Source organism: Vidua chalybeata, chromosome Z (assembly GCF_026979565.1).
Source record: "Vidua chalybeata isolate OUT-0048 chromosome Z, bVidCha1 merged haplotype, whole genome shotgun sequence".
Classification (NCBI taxonomy): Eukaryota; Metazoa; Chordata; class Aves; order Passeriformes; family Viduidae; genus Vidua; species Vidua chalybeata.
The window spans coordinates 26,138,842-26,156,465 of NC_071570.1; the positions used below are offsets into that span (position 1 = coordinate 26,138,842).

Sequence of the window (17,624 nt, forward strand, 5' to 3'; positions counted from 1 at the left end):
ACATGAAGATTGACCTCTTTTGGCATGAATACCTCCCACAAGTGGCTGCAGAGACTGCACATAGGGCACGCATGTATTCTGCCTTTGGAGAACACACAACTGTGTGCACGCAACAGTGCACAACTGTTTCAACCAACTTTCACTGATTGTGAAACCAACAGTGTTGGCACAGCACCTGGTTCATATGCTTTGTAAAAGGAAAAGCAATGTTCAGGTTAGCTGGGAGAAGAGAACAATGAGTACACACAATGCAGTATATAGGGATCTTCTTTCCCTTATATCATCCAGTCATATTCACATTGCAAAGATCTATGCAGCTCCCACAGATGAGAAGTGTGGAACTTCAGGTGAGGTCACATGGCTCATTTGGTGTTCATGCTGATCTCTTGGTTTTTTTCTGTGACATGGGCACTTGCAGTTTTCCTGAGGTAGCAGATACAGAGGTCTTCCCTTTATTCCTTTAAAAAAAGCAAAAGTGAAGGAAAAGAGGACAGGCAGACAGAAGTGCTGAAGTTTCTCAAAGAAGATACAAACACACTTGAAGTAAAATGCATTTCTGAAATACTCCACTGGGACAGAGAGCACAAGAGCCTCCAAAAGCAAACTTCACCATCTCAGAATCATCCTGAAGACAATTACAGGTTTAATGTGGCAAAACAGTTAATCAGAGAGAAATTACTTTACATAAATAAATACCCAGGCACCTGGCTCTGCAGAGCCCTGGATGTTATATAGAATGGGCCTTTTCCTCACTGCCATCCTGCAGCAGGTCAAGAACTGCCAGTGCTGTGCACACAGCATGGACAGCAGAGAACACAGCATTGCTATGTCAAGGCATTCGTAGAACTTAAGTGCAGAAAGTGCTCATCAGAGGACAAATGTACCCACTCCTTCTGTTGTTCTGCCACCTTTTCTGCCAAACATTTTACCAGGACAGGATCTACTTTGGAGTCAATCTTGTTGGCGAACCAGTGTCCATAATTCAGAAGCCATCTTAATTCTCCAGCCCCATAGATGCAGACACTGCGAAGGTGTGTACCAGTGCACGGAGGATACAAATAGTCTTCAAGATAATTCCATTTCACCAAACGAGTTTTGCTTTGTAAGTCTGTTACATCCTGGGATGACCTTGGAACTTCCCCAGGGACCCCAGGGACACGTACCAGAGTGGCCCAGAAATGTTCATCTGGAGAGTACGTGTCCCTTGACCACTCAAAAAAGTCTTTTGCAAGTGAGCTTTCAAGGGTATATTGAATAAATTCTCGGCTTAAAACAAAATAGGCACTGCCTACAAATATCTCAATATCATGAGGTGGCGGATTCTTGGAAATGTTGGTTTTTACAGGGATCTGCATGTATTCATAAGGCACTTTCATAAGTTCATAGTGATAAGTAAATCGTTCTCTTTTGCTACTGCTTGGCTTTGAAGTTTCCAGCATGTTTCCTCCACCAAGTTTCTTCAGTTCAGCGACCAACTCAAAATTTGATCTCAAAGGGAAATCTTGGCCGCACAAATTGATAACATACTTCCAAGGAACTGGAGAGTCCATCAAATCAGACAAACAATTGAAATCTGCTTGCAGACGTGAAATATGTGCGTAGTCCACTGTCTCCAATTTTGATGCAATGAAAATATTTGGGAAACATTTTGCTAGATTGTTCAAAGCAGATTTAAAACTTCTTGCTGATTTTTGATCATAATGGATGCAGTAAATATTTTGATGACTGTACAATGAATGTATGAGCCTTTCTACCATTGCTGCATCTTTGTGAACAACCAAGGAATAGGCAATTGGAAAACTCTCCTCCTCTGGAGAAACAGGTTTTAGCTGATATTTCCTAAGAGAACGATACACATGACAGTCACTTGTCATTGCTACAACATCTTCATCTGCTAAATCAACTATTTCTTTTCTTCTTATCTCTAAACTCTTGCCAATTTCACGAGGATCTTGTTCATATATAGATGAACAATTAATTTCATACTGGAACTCATTTCTAGGGTATGAATATCTGTTTCTGACATAAGAAGAAGTGCTCAAGAAGTGCTCAACTAAGTAAATGCCTTTAGAGGGAAAAAAGTGTCTTTTGACATGGAGGAGCTTCAACAGTGCAATCAGCCACCCAGTAACACACAGAATCAAGATCTTCCTTTGTGAGGGACATTTGTAGGACCACTTGTGTCTCTTCATTCTGCAAGAAAAAAAAAAAGACATAGTGTTACTTTAAATGAGAAATCATCTCTGAAATCATCAGAGACCATTCCAACTCCTAAGAAAGATATGTGTACACCAGTCTGCCTACAGCATAAACACCACTTTATTAGGAAGGCCAGTGGTAATCTCTAGTTTCTTCCTAATCGTAATTTTAAAATTTCATTCCCCTGAATTAGCTAAGTGAAGGCAATAAACCAGATGATTTCCAGTCAAATAAGAGCACCAGAACAAGACTCCCACTGTTTTTTTCCCAAACTGTTGTGTTGCACTGAGTAGTTTATTTAGTTATTATTTTGCACTGGGTGATTGGAATTTTGCACTGAGTAGTTTTTATATTGCACTAAGTGGTTTGTTCCGCACACCCCTCCTCCTCCAAGGTCCTGTGGTGGTGGTCTTACCCTGGGTCAGTCGCTCCCCTCGCCCCTCCCATCAGTTGTATCCCATTGGCTGTGGCCTCTTCTCTGCTCCCTGCCCCCAGGGTTTAAAATCCCTTGCCACAAGACCCTTGACCTGTCTTTTTCCTCTGGGATGCCTCTTTACTCCCTGGAGGTGTTCCACAATAAAGTTGTGGGACATTTGTCCCGAGAAGAAGAGCTCCTCGCGTCTTTTACCTTTAGTCTTGTCGGCAAAGCTGGGGTCCAGAGCTAGCCAGGGGACCCCACAAAGGCTTATCGTAATGGCACCAAACCTTGTTAAAATTTTTAAGGAGCCACAAACTGAAGTACAGCAACCCCTGGATTGGCAAAGACATTACTGTCATCCCCATGAGTAGGAAGGATTGTTTATTTTCCTGAGTAGCTACAAGGCATTCAACAGAAGTAGCACAGGGATGTCTAGTAAGTCTGCAAAGAATGTGTGCCTAATGGTAGATAGCAGTATTGTTTTTTAAAAAAGTGTGAAACTGAAAGCTTTAGAATTCAATAACACTGCATTCTCATTATCACTAACACTGGTGCTGGCTCATAAAGATGTCCAAGGGGAAACCAATTTCCTTCTTGTCCTGTGTCAACAGGATCTGACAAGCCCAAAATCTCCTTTCTCTCTTCAGATTCCTTCTAGAAAATACTTCTGACTTACCCTGAAGACAGAGGTGGATAAAGACAGCACTTTTATCCACTGGTATGAACATATAAGGAATGTACCCTTCTGAAGGCGAAAGGGTAGTAGTAATAAACAATAGTGCACCTGTCCTGCTCTCTGCCATGTGACACAACATTGGATGTGACCACAAAAATACACATGGCCCCTTTTTATACAGCGTGTTATTTAATAAAATTCCTGTGTAGCACATTAACAACTGAGGTATTACCACAATAAAAGCTAAATATAGACATCCTCTTCCACATAGCTTTGCTTTACTGTCTGAGTGTAATCAGCATTGTTACTATCCCTGAATTAAAATTAGACCAGAACCACATAACATGTGCAGCAGTAAACTTAGCTCTACTTAGCTTAAACGAAGCTCTACTGTGCTTTTAAATTGAACAGCTCCCAGTACTTTCTTTTGAATAGCAGCTGTTTCAGAGAGCTTCCAGAGCCAATAAAATGGTGGGGCTAGCAGATGTGGCTCAGATGCCTGGACATCTCACATATGTATGTAAAATGAAGTACTGAGATGTGCATTCAAATACATTGCAAGACCAACTTGGGCATCTTTAGCATTCCCTGTAATGTCAGGTCTTGCAAGCTGTAGCTACACTTAAATTGCAGCTTGTCAAGGCAGAGCTTTTTCATTTGTCTGTTCTCCCTTGACTTTGCCTTTCCCTGTGCATCTTTGTCCTTAATATTTCTATTCTAGGGCAACAGAAAAAGGATATGTTATCTCCTGGGAGTTGCCAGATACAGACCAGGGTAAGCCAACACATACCTATTTTGTAGAAACCAAAGCTCAGCAACTCTCTGCAGGTTTTAGAAACAGTCTCCAGGTATGCTAACAAAGAAAGAGAAAAAACAGATCTCATAGAATCATTGAATAGTTTGAGTTGGAAGGGACCTTAAAAATAATCTCATTCCAAAATCCCTGCCATGAGCAGGGAACCTTCTACTAGGCCTTGAATAATTCCAGGGGTGGGGAATCCACAACTTTTCCAGGCAACCTGTTGCAGTGCCTCATCATCCTCAAAATGAAGTGAGACATTCATTTCCCTATGAAGCCAAAAATCCCGTGTTCTCCCACAGCAAGCAGGTGCTTTCCTTCATCTCTTCTTCAATGTAATCCCAGTCCAATGCCTAATCTGGGTTTCCCCTTACCTACTTCCTTTATGTATCTGTGATCCTGGAGAAAAATCACTTTTAAAAACTGCTCCTAACCAAAGACTGGTTTTCAGTCATATGAAAAAAGCCCTGTGGAGGTAACCTTCCCTGTTTTTTTCCTTTGGAGGGAGAAGACCTATGTGGTGTGGTCTTACTGTGAAGACCACTCCATGCCTCTGCTCAGTGTCTCCCTGGCTACCAAGGACAACACCTATCACCCCTGGCTGAACAGGGATTGCCTACATCAAGAAGTGAATCTTCTCTTACTCACTCCTTCAAAAAGGCGAGTCTCAACAAAGAAAAAAGGAGGGGAAAAACCCAACACATTCCAAACTTCTTCCAAGCCCCTCTATCTGTGTCAGCCCTGGCCAGCTTCTGCCCAGTGCCAAACATTCTGTTGCCATGAAACAAAACAAAGCCATAGAATCTTAGAATGTCTTGAGTTGGGAGGGGCCCACAACAACCACTGAACTACAACTCTTGGCCCAGCACATGATACGCCAAGAGTCACACCATGTGCCTGAGAGTATTATTCACTTCTGGACCATGAGAGTACTGAGCACTGTCAGGCTGGGGCTGTGACCCTTCCCTGGGGGGCTTCTTCCAGTGCCCAGCCACACTCTGGGTGAAGACCATTTTCCTTATACTTAACTTAAACCTCCCCCAACAAAACATCAGACTGCTCCCTTGGGTCCTGCAACTGTTCACCACAGAGAAGAAATCAGTGCCTGTCCATCTGCTTTCCCTCACAAGGAAGTTGTTGGTCACTATGAGACCTCCCCACAGTCTCCTCTGGACTGAACAGACCAAGTGACCTCAGCTGCTGCTCATACAGCTTCCCCTCCAGATCCTTCATCATCCTTGTGACCCCTCCTCCTCTCCAATAGTTCTACGTCTCTCTTACATTGTGGTACCCAGCACTCAAGGTGAGGCTGCCCCAGAGCAGAGCACAGCAGGACAATCCCCTCCCTTGCCCGGCTGGCCATGCTGTGCCTGATGTCCCCCAGAACATGGCTGGCCCTCCTGGCTGCTGACCATGTTCAACTTGCGATTGACCAGGACTCACTGGTCTGCTTCCACTGGGCTGGTCTCCCAACCTTTTGCATCTTGGTCTGTCCATACATCCAGCTTGCCCTGTCCCAGACATAGAATCTAGCACCTGGTTTTGTCAAACTTCATATGATTGGTGATGTCCCAGCCCCCTAACTAGCTGAGATCTCTCTGCAGGGCCTTTCTGCCTTCAACAGCTCCTCCCAATTTAGTGTCCCAGTTTATATCTTTGAGTTCTGTATCCAAGTCATTAGTGAAGATGTTGAAGAGCACTGACCCTAAGGAGAAGCCCTGTGGAACCCCACTTGTGACAGGTCACCAGCCTGATGCCACCCCATTCCCTGCAACCCTTTGTGTCTGACCCATCAGCCAGCTGTTCACCCACCACATGACATATCCAGAAGGATCCTGTGAGAGACAGCATCAGAAGCTTTACTGAAATCAAAAAAGATCATATCATTAACAAGGTGAGCTACCTTGTCATAAAAGGGAATTAGTTTGTCAAGCAGGACCCTCCCCTTGTGAAACCATGCTGTCTATGACCAATGACTGCATTTTCTTTCAGGAGTTTTTCAATAACTCCCAGAATAATCTTCTCCATAATTTAACCAGGCACTAGAGTGAGAGTGACAGTACTGTAGTTACCAGGGTCCTTCATCTTGCCATGAAGGAATTCTTCCTCATATCCAACCTGAACCTTCCCTAGTGCAGCTTGAGACGATTTCTTAGCCTGTTGCTGGTTGCCTGGGAGAAGAGACTGACCCCCACCTTGCTACAAGGTTCTTTCAGGTAGTTGTAGTGTAAGGTCTCCCCTGAGCCTCCTCTTCTCCAGGCTAAAAAACTCCAGCTCCCTCAGTCACTCCTCATATAACTTACTTTCTAGACCCTTTGTTACCTTTGTCCATCATATGTTCATCACATCCCTTCTAAATCATTTATCAGTATAAAGTTAATTTCAGCAAAAACTGGGATTTCTTGATGAACAGTGGGAGACTGGGAGATTAAATCTCTTGGAATAGAAGGGCCATCACACACTTCATCAGGTTTTGACTCATCTGAAAAGCTTTATTTTTTACCACATGCAGACTCAAAGCCCTACTCAGACATAGAGGTGTACTGTACACACCGTCCTCTCCAGAGGAGCACAGAATGAATGAACATGGCAGATGAGAACAGCAACCTATTGCTGCCCAAAACACTTATCTTGGGTAGCTCTGACCAGGTGCTAACTCTGGTTATCTTGCCCAAAAAACTTTTTCCTCAGGTGATGCTATGGTTCCATAAGTTCCATCTTTTGTATCAAGATTTTATATTATGATTTTATATTATGAGCTTGGCATTGACAACTTGCTTTGTTCTGTAAAATGTGTAACTTGTCTTTTCTATATGTGAGAAGATTCCTGAGGTACATTTGCTTGTCCCAGGACTTGAGGAGGGCAGGAGCCCCAGGTCTTCACCCAGCATAAGATTTCTACCCAGATTCTCCCCAGGTTACACAGCCCTTTCATGAACCTGGTCTCCTAGGGAAATCCTCTTTTCCTGCCTCTGCACCATCCTATTAATAAACCTCCCAGATTTTACCCTCTCCATGTTGGCCAAAAACAAACACATGCACTTGTATCTGATTAACAGATCCATTATCAGTTTATTATGTCAAAAAATCTGCATTTCCCTTATCACTAGCACTGTAATGCAAAAACAAAAAATAATTTTATTGAAGTCTAGGAATTGTCTCTTCCTTCACAACTGCTGCTCACATTCAGAGAAGACGGATAAAGGTAAAGCATCTATCCCTCAAGACCAACTACAGTTCAGCCTCACAAAGATCATTAGCTCAGCTGCAAGGACTACTGTATCAAATGTTTCTGAATTCATAAAGCCATGCCCTCTGCTCAGGATTCAATCCCAAAATGAAAATGGGTAAAGTTGTCAGGAAAGAGAGGAAGTCCTCTCCCCAGGTCCTCAAGCTTCACGTGGGAGGACTCTGACTTCTGGAGTGTGATAGCTGGGAAGTGACACAGCTAAAAGCTTCCAGTCATGAACCTCAGGCATTAATTGTAACTATTCTGACTAATCTGATTGACAGCAAGGCTCTAAGTGTGGCTTCTGTGATACTGAAGTTTAAAAATGTTAGGCAAGGGTAAGGCGTGTTGCTAACATCAGATGCAACCTGGTTGGAAAACCCAGAACATGCTGCTCTCTGAACCATGTGATCAACTGAATGATTTTGCATTTCACTGGCACCCCCAAAACACATGCACATTGCCTCAAGTCAATGTATGTCTTACAAACTCAACAGAAATACTTTCTGTTTCAACTGAACTGAGTTCTGAAAGAAATTTGGTTTTGAATAAGAACAAAGTATTACATAGGGCAACAATCCACCTTTTGGCTTGTTTTACAGATTAGGGTATTTTAATCAAAATTAGGATAGATTAGAACAATGTTTGCTTCTTCATTTGTATCTTTTAAAAACTAAAAAAAAAAAGTATTTTCTGTAAAAATTTGTAAAAGCATCAGTGGGACTTCTGGCCTCCAAGGCAGACCCTAAGAGGGAGTGATGATCTACCTACCTGAAAAACTATTCTGCTGTTCACCTGAGTACTCTGTAGTTTTTTCTGCTTTCTGATCTAAATACTCTGGCTAAGGCCACTGTGCACTATCACATATTGGGTATCAAGATTATTGCAAAATTGAAGTTTATGATTCCTATATTATTTAATTTTTATTATTAATAGTCCCATAACATTGAATATCTAAAGTGCTGTGGAAACAATACCAACCAGTGTAGGCAAGGTTTAAATTGGTTTTGAGTGTGCCCCCCACCAGAATTTTCTCTGTATTTACCAAATCAGTGAAAAATTAACCTTTTTAACTTTTCATCTTCTCAGTGCTATGCAAAGAAATCCTTGTGGGCCTGCTGGGGAAATGCATATCCAGGTAGCATTGGATACCTCATACCAGTCCAGCACCTTTTCCCTGGAGGGAAGCAGACTACACATACTGAAAATGGAGAGAAGCCTTATCTCTCCCTCTAAACACACAGGAAAAAAAAGTAGGAACTGCTCTTGTTTTTAATTGGAAGAAGAACACAGCAGTTAGGTAAAACTGCACATTATGAGATGTGGTGGTCGAAATTGAAGAACCACCTGTGAGCACATATATTCATTCATTGGGAATAACATTTTTTACAAAATATACCTCCATTCCTTCAGGGTAAAATAATGTTTAAACTATCACTCCTACTGAGAAATGGTATGCCATCATTTCCACTAGACTGCTTGAGGTTGTCACATAACATCTAGTCATACTTAATGTTAGGAAGTAGAACTTATGTGGTGAAACTACCCAGACTACTTCTAGATCTGGCCTTGAAAAAAACCAGCAGACAACCTGTTCTGCATCCTAGTTGCTCTACTATGCACATGAGACACACCTTGCCCAAACTAAGTATCTGATGCACTCTGCAGCTGGTGGAAAGATACCAGGAACTGCAAAGGATCAACAATTCATCCCAAACCATGAACTGTGAGATGGGCTGGACAAAGCATCCCTGGAAAAGTCACAACAAACAGAAGCCAGGAAAAAGCCTAGCTTTTGCACCACAACTGCCAGCTCTGCCAACCCTGCTTGCAATCGCACAGCCTTGTTGCACCTCTAATGTGAGGAATTCTAGGAGTAGCAGTGTCGCACACAACCCTGATCCTCTGCCAGGAATACCCCAGCAGCTCCTCCATCCCAGAGTAGTACTCAGATGCAATGGAGAAAAGCCAGGAAGCTGCTCTGGCCAGCACAAGTCTGAATTAGCTCAGAGAACCAAGAATCTGCTCTGATTGACCTCCAATGGCTCATATACACCAGCGCAACAGCAGCTTCAGCCCCCTTTAAGGACACCCCTCTTTAAATGTTTAAGGAGCTATATGAGAGCTCAGAGGAATGGACAGGTTCCCTTCATCAGCACAAAGAAACTGCCAGGATTTGGGCTCACACTGTGCCTCTGAAGGCAAGTTTTCACTTTGGTAAGTCTCTAATAATATTATGGAGACTTGGTTCCTTAAAGAGACCAGGGCATTACTGCAGCTCCTCACACTATTATTTTTGCTTTTTCCACAACCTCAATGTACCAAGCCCAGACTCCCAGTCTGTACAACTTTGTGATGCCAACCTCATTCTTGCAGAGGAGGAGTCTACAACTCCCTTCATCCTGAGCAAGAACAAATTATCAACTCTCACATTGCTCTTGCTCTGTATGGCAAGTCTCACCTGCTGTCCACACAGTGCAGAGGCATGCCCAGTTTGTCCAGTTTGTATTCAGATCACATTGAATTAGCAGCTTCTGAACTACCTTATTTGAAAAAATACAGAATTTTTCAACTCTCCAGCATTCTATTCCCTTTCTTCATTGTCTTTTTTTCATACAGACTGTGCTGCATTAAATTCAAGTGCTTCAGTGATTTAAAGTAGAAGCTTCCAGGTGGACCTACAATGCCCAGAAGCACAGAGCCTGGTGGAGCTAAGATATCAGACATACCTCCAGGAAGAAGGATAAAACTCCTGCTTTGAAGGTTGGGTTTTGTTCAGGAAAAAAGAAGGGATCTCTGCTCAGAGAGAGCTGACACCACAGAGAGGGAAAGGCATTCCTTTGGTGTAGGAAGCAACTGGCTTAGCAGCAGGCAAGCAGGCAGGATTACCTGAGGAACTCTGTAACCTGTCTGCCTGCAATAACCAGTGCATCACAACTTTCCTGAGGAAAACAAGGTATGTATCCACTGGCTCCCCTTCTCTGCCCTCTGCCAGTCCTTCCCGAAGGATCTGCTCAGTAGGCAAGCAAAAATCCAATCTCAACTCGCAGCTACACTGAGCTACAGAAAACAAAAGCCAGGATCTCTCCTAATGCATAGCATTGTCACATTTATAATACTTCTTTTCTACTTGAGCAGTACCGATCAAAGAGGTCTGTGACTTTCTACAGATGCCATAAGTTACTTTTGGTGCCATGCAAGTGTGCCAGGCAAGAGCCAGCTGGTGGGAACCATCTCTTGTCTTCTGTCACATCTGCTTGGGACTGGTTTACTCAGAGCATAGACTGATAAGACACATTGACTGCTACTAGAATAGGGATCCTTGGAAACTTCAGGCTGTGAGCAGGCAGTGCTCTCTCCTCGGTGGATCTGAAATACATGGTGCTCGCTATGAAAGCATTGTGAGGCAGCCTGCTTTTCTGCTTGCCACAGAGCAAGAGTTAAGTGAAAAGGTCAAGTTTGAGTGCAAGTCTGTGGAAGAAGACAAAAGAGGGAGAACAGTCATATGGGAATAGGAGTGCTTTTACCCCAACATGTGATTCTTTCTTGCATGAAGAAACCCTTCTGCATATGTACAGTATGAATCAAGCTCCTTGCTGTCACCTAGGTTAAAAAAAAAAAAAGGGAATGGGTGCTGAGAGCAGGAGCAGAAGCAGCACAATAGAGGCTAGGAAATTACAAAAAAAAGGAGAATGGGGAGAGAGATTGATAAGGATAAGTACCACTTACACGTGGGCAGCATTAACAACACCACCACAAATCAGAGTATCAGAACAAGTGCTTTCTCTCACCTGTTACACCCCCATCACTCAAAGGCATCTGAAGCAAAACATGTGTCTACACCTTTCCTTGGAAACCAGGTCACAGTGTATTTTAGCAGCCAACACCATTACTACATAAAGCAGGAACTTAAAGAGGGAACAATTCCCTCTCCTCAAAATAAAAACACTTCAGGAAAGTTCCCCCTGATAAAATACCTCTATTTGTTTAAAACATATCTGCTCACACAGCAATGCAAACTTGGTGGTTTGCATGACTGACCCTGTGCAAAAATTTAGTTAGCTCCTCCTGGTTTTCCCTCTGGTCTATACAAATCAAGTCTGGGCCTTGATAGGTCTGTGGGAAAGACAAGAGGGGATGATGTTCCTGGAAAACTAGGGAAGAGGAAAATTAATTGTGTGCTTTCCTAAACTATTTATTTTAATTTTTTGTAAACTATCTGTCTGAATTAAACTTTTAACACTACTTAACTGTTCAATGCTGCTAACCAGAAAAGTTAATTTATTAATGTGCTATTTTTTTTACTGCTGCTAGCTGGTTATTTCCATTGCAAAATTATCTATTGATAGGGATCATGGGATTTCTGTAGAAGTACATTTTATTGTCATTAAATCTCAATCAGTTGATACTATCAAGTTTGTCTGAATTTCCACCAACTTACTCTGCACTGGAGCCTCAGCCTGTGCCACTCCAACACAGTTAAACTTAGCACCAGCCTCATTCTGCACATCTCATCCCCTTGTTTTGGCTTGCCTGCCTGAGTAAGTTAGATTACTTACTATTCACTTATATTTTCTCTGAATGATGGACTACTAAAGAGCTAAGTAACTTCAATTACTTAAACACTTAATTGCAAGACATGGAAAAATATGTCATTACTTTTAGAAGTAATTAGATTATAAACCTGCCAATTTTAAGACCATGAAGGCTTAAAACAGCAGGGTGTCCCAATGAAAAACACCAAGAAATGACTACAGTTTAGCACAGTGTGGTTTTTGCTTCTGAAAGCAGAAAGACAGGTTCTTGCCACATACCTGGGAAACACAGCAGAGATCTGGCAGTTATGGATATCACATACGACCTTGTTCCAGTACTAATCAGGACTGTTTCTTGCACAGGATCTGTATTCCCTAGCAGAACTTCCTGTGCAGACAGTAAGTTGCTTTGCTTGTCTGTTTGCCACTCAGTTCCAGCCCTCTGTATGCTCTTTAGAAAAGTCTGGATTCTCCTTTCCAGTTGCCTCCAGTGGCAATCCCCCCAGTTTCAGTAAAATATCTTACATCAGTTTCAGCATGTTCATGTGCCAGAGATATGTCAAGGTAAGGAAAGTCAATGTCTCAGCTTTTTGGCAAGGAAAAGAGGCAAGCAACTTCTGCAGGGTCATGCAAGCAGCATAAGAGAGAACGTAATTCCTCTGCAACCCCAACTAATCTGAACAGCTTTACAGAAACTTTTCGCAAAAGCTCTTTTGCTGGAGGCCTGAAAAGTCTCTCAGCAAATCCCTTGGTACATCCCATACTATTGTGTCATGCCAGTCAGAGGATTTGCAGCCCTCTTAAAGCAAGAAAGTGTCAAGAAGGCCCAGAGATAGTCAGTCATCACAATTCCCAAGCCAGATGCTTATAGGTTGAGAATTTCAATTCTCTGACCTTGTGACATGGGTGTATCCATGCTTGCCAAGCACATAGTGTACTATAAAGGCAGGAGTCAAGAAAACAAATAAACAAAATCCCACTTACAAACACATACTCCAACAAATAGAGTTTAGTCCCTTCTAATTTGTGGCAATCTAGAGTTTAACAGCTTTTTTTCACCTCATATGGGAGTTTAAAGCAATAGTACTACAGTGCAGAGAGGGTTAACCTTTAGACTATAGAATAACATAAAAATTAGACTCAAAGGGACAGATTTTCTGTTCATTGGCAAGGAGAAGCACTATAAAAGAGGGAGGAAATTTCCTGTTAGACAGGGAAGCAGGAGAAACTGCATGGCACAGCAGGAAAGCTCCCGTTAAGAGCTCAAAATATTTCTCCATTTCCTTCACCCCACCAGCAAGCTGCCCGCAGACCTTTGTCTGAAAACCCCCACTGTAAATCACCCTCTTTAAGTCATTTCCCCCTTCAAAGTCACAGCTTGTCACATCAGTAAGATCACATCAAAGAGAGCTGCAGACCTACCTCTTGGACTTTGCTGTGGTCTCTTCTCCTCTTTAGGATGCTCTGTCCCAGTAGATCAATATGGGTACAGCCAGCTCGGTGGGCAAACCAAGTCCTAGTATCTGCTCCATCCTGCCACTGCCCGCAGCCTCCACCAGCATCAGTGCTTCATGTGCATATGAAGTGGGACATACAGAAGTAGCAGGGATGACATTATTTCTTACACAAATTAAAAAAGAAAATTAAACATTAAAAATGGTAGCTGAAAAATAGTAAAGATGAAGGCTTGGTATGGTAAGTCCCAGGCGTGGCTATGGCTGCAGTTCTGAACTAATAAGCCCCTGCTTTTTAGCAGGTTGGTTGGGAAGGTTTTATTGTTATTAAGCTGTGGAAGGCATTATCTGTATAAGAAGCATATATTTTTGTTTTCTCACATAGCCTTTCTGAACACCAAGAAGGCAGGGAGAAAGGAACACCATAAAAAGAGCAGATCACATCAAAGCAACCTAATTTCCTTCTCCAGCAGAGTAAAGAGGACTTGGGGAGAGGCAGGAAAGCACTGGGACACAAGGAGTCTGTCAAAAGCCTCACCAAGTTTAAGATGCATATAATACTTCAGGTACCAAGGCTCCAGGTGTCAGAGGCCTTGCTCCCCCCACAAATAAAATAGCTCTGACACTAAGCTAAGGACAGAAGTTTAGGCTACTGTTATGAGACCCACAGTCCTCATGATACTTCCTGAAATTCTCTTTAGATATGACGACTTGTATTGCAAGTTCACCTATACATAAGTACTTTGTATGGTATACAAAGTCTCCATGGCAAGAAATAAATTTCTGGGCTATTATACCTAACTTTTCTCTGTGTGACGCTTACAAAGAAATTTGAGGAACTAAACACTATAGTATTTGCATATACCACAAACAACTATTATGGTATTTTCCCTTTAGGAAAGCACTGCTGCAGTATTCCTAAGGCACATGTAACGTTGTCCTCCTCTCCATCCTCATTTTGACCAAAATACACATGCCAGCCTCCTCTTCATCACCCATCTCCCAGATGATACAGAATTATAAACAGTACTTTTGTGACTGAAGTAGGCTGAAGTGTCATAAGCCCCAAATAGCACTCTGGGTGTCACAGATTCAAGGGCTCCTGCAGTCCTGCCTTAGCTCATTGTCCCCAGAATTGCAAAATTATACAGAAATAACAGTATCCAGATTCCTTAATACGGAATATTATTACTTAATATTGGCACTCTCTGTTTGTATAAAATGCAATGAGGCAAGACAGTAGCTGGGTCAACCTCACCTCTTTTCTGTATGATAGGAGGGTACCATGGCCAATTATATAATGTGTTATAAATTGATTTTTAAAAAAATTAAGAAAATGGGACATTTTCTGTGAGACAAAAGCTCCCAGCACATGCAAAACTCTAAAAGGTCTGCAAACAGCTATGCATTTTTGAGTAAGATTTAGGACACTGACTTGTCCCTGCCTGGAAATCAAGCATGCAGAAAGACGTCCCTCAGCAAACAACAATGTACCACAAAAACACACACAGGCCAACTGCACTCCACAGTCAATCCAAAAGGAAAAGGTGTTTGACTGACACCAGGGAATCCTACACAGGCCATGGGTTAGCTACTTGACCCACCAGACAAGCCACGCAGCAGTTAGATAATACAACAGGACCTGTTGCAGGAGGATGGGTGGGTCTCTGGCAGGCTGGTAGCTACCCCAATGCCTTTATCTGGGTGTGGTGCAATTAAAGACCTCCTCTTTCTTCACAGCTGTCTCTCTTGTACTAAAAGGAGAGTGACCTCTCCCTCGCACTTGGTCACATCGCAAACCCTGGCAAAGCCTTCTTTGAGTGTTTCAGGCAGACCTCTGATGAGGCTTGACTTGTTGACAATTATGCAAAATGTACTCCCTTGCTGGATTCAGCACCCTACTGTTTATGTTGCAGAAATGAGCTTTTTATTACTCATCTGGTACATTTCTTAGTTCCTTTATCAATATTTCTTGGAAGACCACAAAAGCTGGAGTCACCATATGACTCCTGATGACTCCATAGCAGTAACTGCTATGTAAATGCTTTAAGTTTAATTCCCCTGAACTTACCTGGACTACTTAATTCAGATACAGTCTCCTGCCTCTCAGCAAGGCATTTATAGGATGGTCACAGCCAGCCTGTTGACTGATTAGAATAATTTGCACGTATTAGGCCATAAAATAGCATGCATAGTATAGGTTATGAACCACAAAACCTACAGAACCCGGTACACATGCAGTTTTCAGTGTACAGACCCCTTTCTTAGGGGTCTGAATACCCAGTGTAATATCACACAAAGGTGGTGCCAAGCCAAGCAACTGAAACTTGAATGTACTCCTTATCACCATTACTGCTTTTCAAAAAGTTATAATCCTTAGGAATGACTAATTTATACTACACATATGTCAAAATGCACTAGCCAGGTTTGTTAGTGATCTTTAAATGCCTTTACAGCTGGGTAGCATACACAAAAATACATGGGAACTGGGCCAAAACCCACCACTATCAGATGTATAAAACCAGAAATCATAGTTGTACAAATGTAACATCATTTCACTTCCCTTTCTATGACCATCTCTGAAAAACTATGTGCATGAAAGAAGAATCACATCATATCCATGGAGCCCATCCAGCCCAAGATGTTGTTTCATAGTAATCAAAAGCTGATGCTTGGAAACAGGAGAAAGAACAAATACTCTTTAACATATTCTTCACTTGTCCTTTCCAGATCCATTTCCTTACTGCTTAGAAGTTTTCAAAGACAGGTTATAAATGTCTGTTTCTTATGGAATTTCGAGTTCTTTCATCCAGTCGTTTTTGGACCTACAGAAGCTTTCTGCCAAGCAGAGACTAGGGAGTGTGGAGGTAGGGGGCAACACACTACAGCTCACTTGAGCATAGTGTAAAAACCCACTTTTTTGTACTTGTTTTTAATCTTTTGCCTCCCAGCATCACTTGACTGTTGTAATTCCCTGGCTGAAAGAAGCAAACAGCTCTTTCTTGTTAATCACCTCCACTTCAGTAGCAAGTTTATCTACCATCTCTACCCCACAGCTGTTTCTCTCACAAGCAAGCAAATGCAAAAGGATTGCTACTAAGGAAATGTATTAATGCAAAAAGGCTACTATTAAGGAAACATGCATATCTCAAAATGAAACAGGTTGTTATATGGATTAGATATTTGGAATGAGTCAGACGATGTTCAGGGGAGCAGATCCTCAGGTGGGACACAGTGCAAGTCCCCCATAAGGTCTTCTTTTTCTAAGCCTTACTCTGGCATTAGTAAATCTGTTCACCCAATAATGACAATATGCTACTGTCTCTCTTCGAGGAAAAAAGAAGTTCTGACAGGTTCTTGCTATTGTTACTTTCTGTTTCCTCACAAGGAAAAAGAACCTCTTTCCATACTAAAGAAATGACTAAGTGCACTTGGCAAATTTGAACACAGCTACATGAACGTTTTGAACAATTTACTAAGAAAAGAAAAAATGCCAATATCACAGCAACCGCAATTCCTCTTACCAAACCTTGCTCTAAGTTGGTGTAACTGTTGATTCTGGAGAGGTTAGGAGGCTACGACATCTGGGTACACTGCCTACCAGCCGGGCTGCGGGCAGGTGTGTGCCCCGGTTCTGGACACCCGCACCCTGTTACTGAGACACAAAATCCCCCCCGTAATTAACTTTTAAGACAAACAGCACCTTCTTACCGGAGCTCTCCCGCAGCACCGGTACCGACCCTCCTCCTCCTTCTTCGGCCGCCTCCAGCGCCGCGCCCGGCCCGGCCCGGCCCTCTCTCGCCCGCGCAGCGCCGCCCCGCTGCTCTCCCGCGGAGTCACACTGTGCCGCCCTTTCCTCCTTCTCCTTCCAAACTCCGCCGCCACGGCCGAGCAACCCAAATTTGCGCCTACAGCGAAGCCGCCGAGAGGAGGGCGGGAGCTGCTGCCTCCGCAGCGCGCCGCTCCGCAAAGTTAGGGCTTAGCTTCGCGGGCCGGGACCTTCTCGTTGCCGCTGTCCCGGGACGTGCCCGCCTGTCGCGCACTCACCCGAGTGGATCGCGGCCGTCCCGGGCCAGCACCCTGCTCGGCTCGAAGGGGCGCTCTTGTGTGCACGGGGCGTGTGATGTGTGTGCGGCACAGAATTTTCCTCCATGACGTGGAGGAAAAAAGAAGAACAGCCACCCGCCCCGAAACCTGTCGGGCAGGAGGAGGAGGGCGAGTGGGAGGTGACGGTGAGGTCTTCGCCAGCACCTGAGAGCGGGAGGAACCCGCCGCCTCCACGCCACCCCTCCGGCAAACGCGGCACCGACTTCC

At 43.3% G+C, this 17,624-nt stretch overlaps 1 protein-coding gene across 9 annotated transcripts; it reads right to left on the reverse strand.

Moving 5' to 3' along the window:
• Positions 1-249: 249 nt before the first annotated feature.
• On the reverse strand, positions 250-17,192 carry GCNT4 (glucosaminyl (N-acetyl) transferase 4). 9 transcript variants are annotated; one of them, XM_053931707.1, is made up of 6 exons: positions 17,022-17,192; positions 13,279-13,476; positions 10,849-10,924; positions 4,084-4,146; positions 2,828-2,949; positions 250-2,193 (listed from the first exon to the last, which is right to left on the reverse strand). In XM_053931707.1, exon 6 carries the CDS (start codon positions 2,190-2,192, stop codon positions 825-827), a length of 1,368 nt encoding a protein of 455 aa, XP_053787682.1. In that variant the 5' UTR covers position 2,193; positions 2,828-2,949; positions 4,084-4,146; positions 10,849-10,924; positions 13,279-13,476; positions 17,022-17,192; the 3' UTR covers positions 250-824. The 9 variants fall into 9 exon arrangements, with proteins under 9 accessions (XP_053787682.1, XP_053787683.1, XP_053787684.1 ...); XM_053931708.1 differs by lacking the exons at positions 13,279-13,476; positions 17,022-17,192 and adding an exon at positions 12,136-12,153; XM_053931709.1 differs by lacking the exons at positions 13,279-13,476; positions 17,022-17,192 and having other exon boundaries at positions 10,849-11,555.
• Positions 17,193-17,624: the final 432 nt, after the last annotated feature.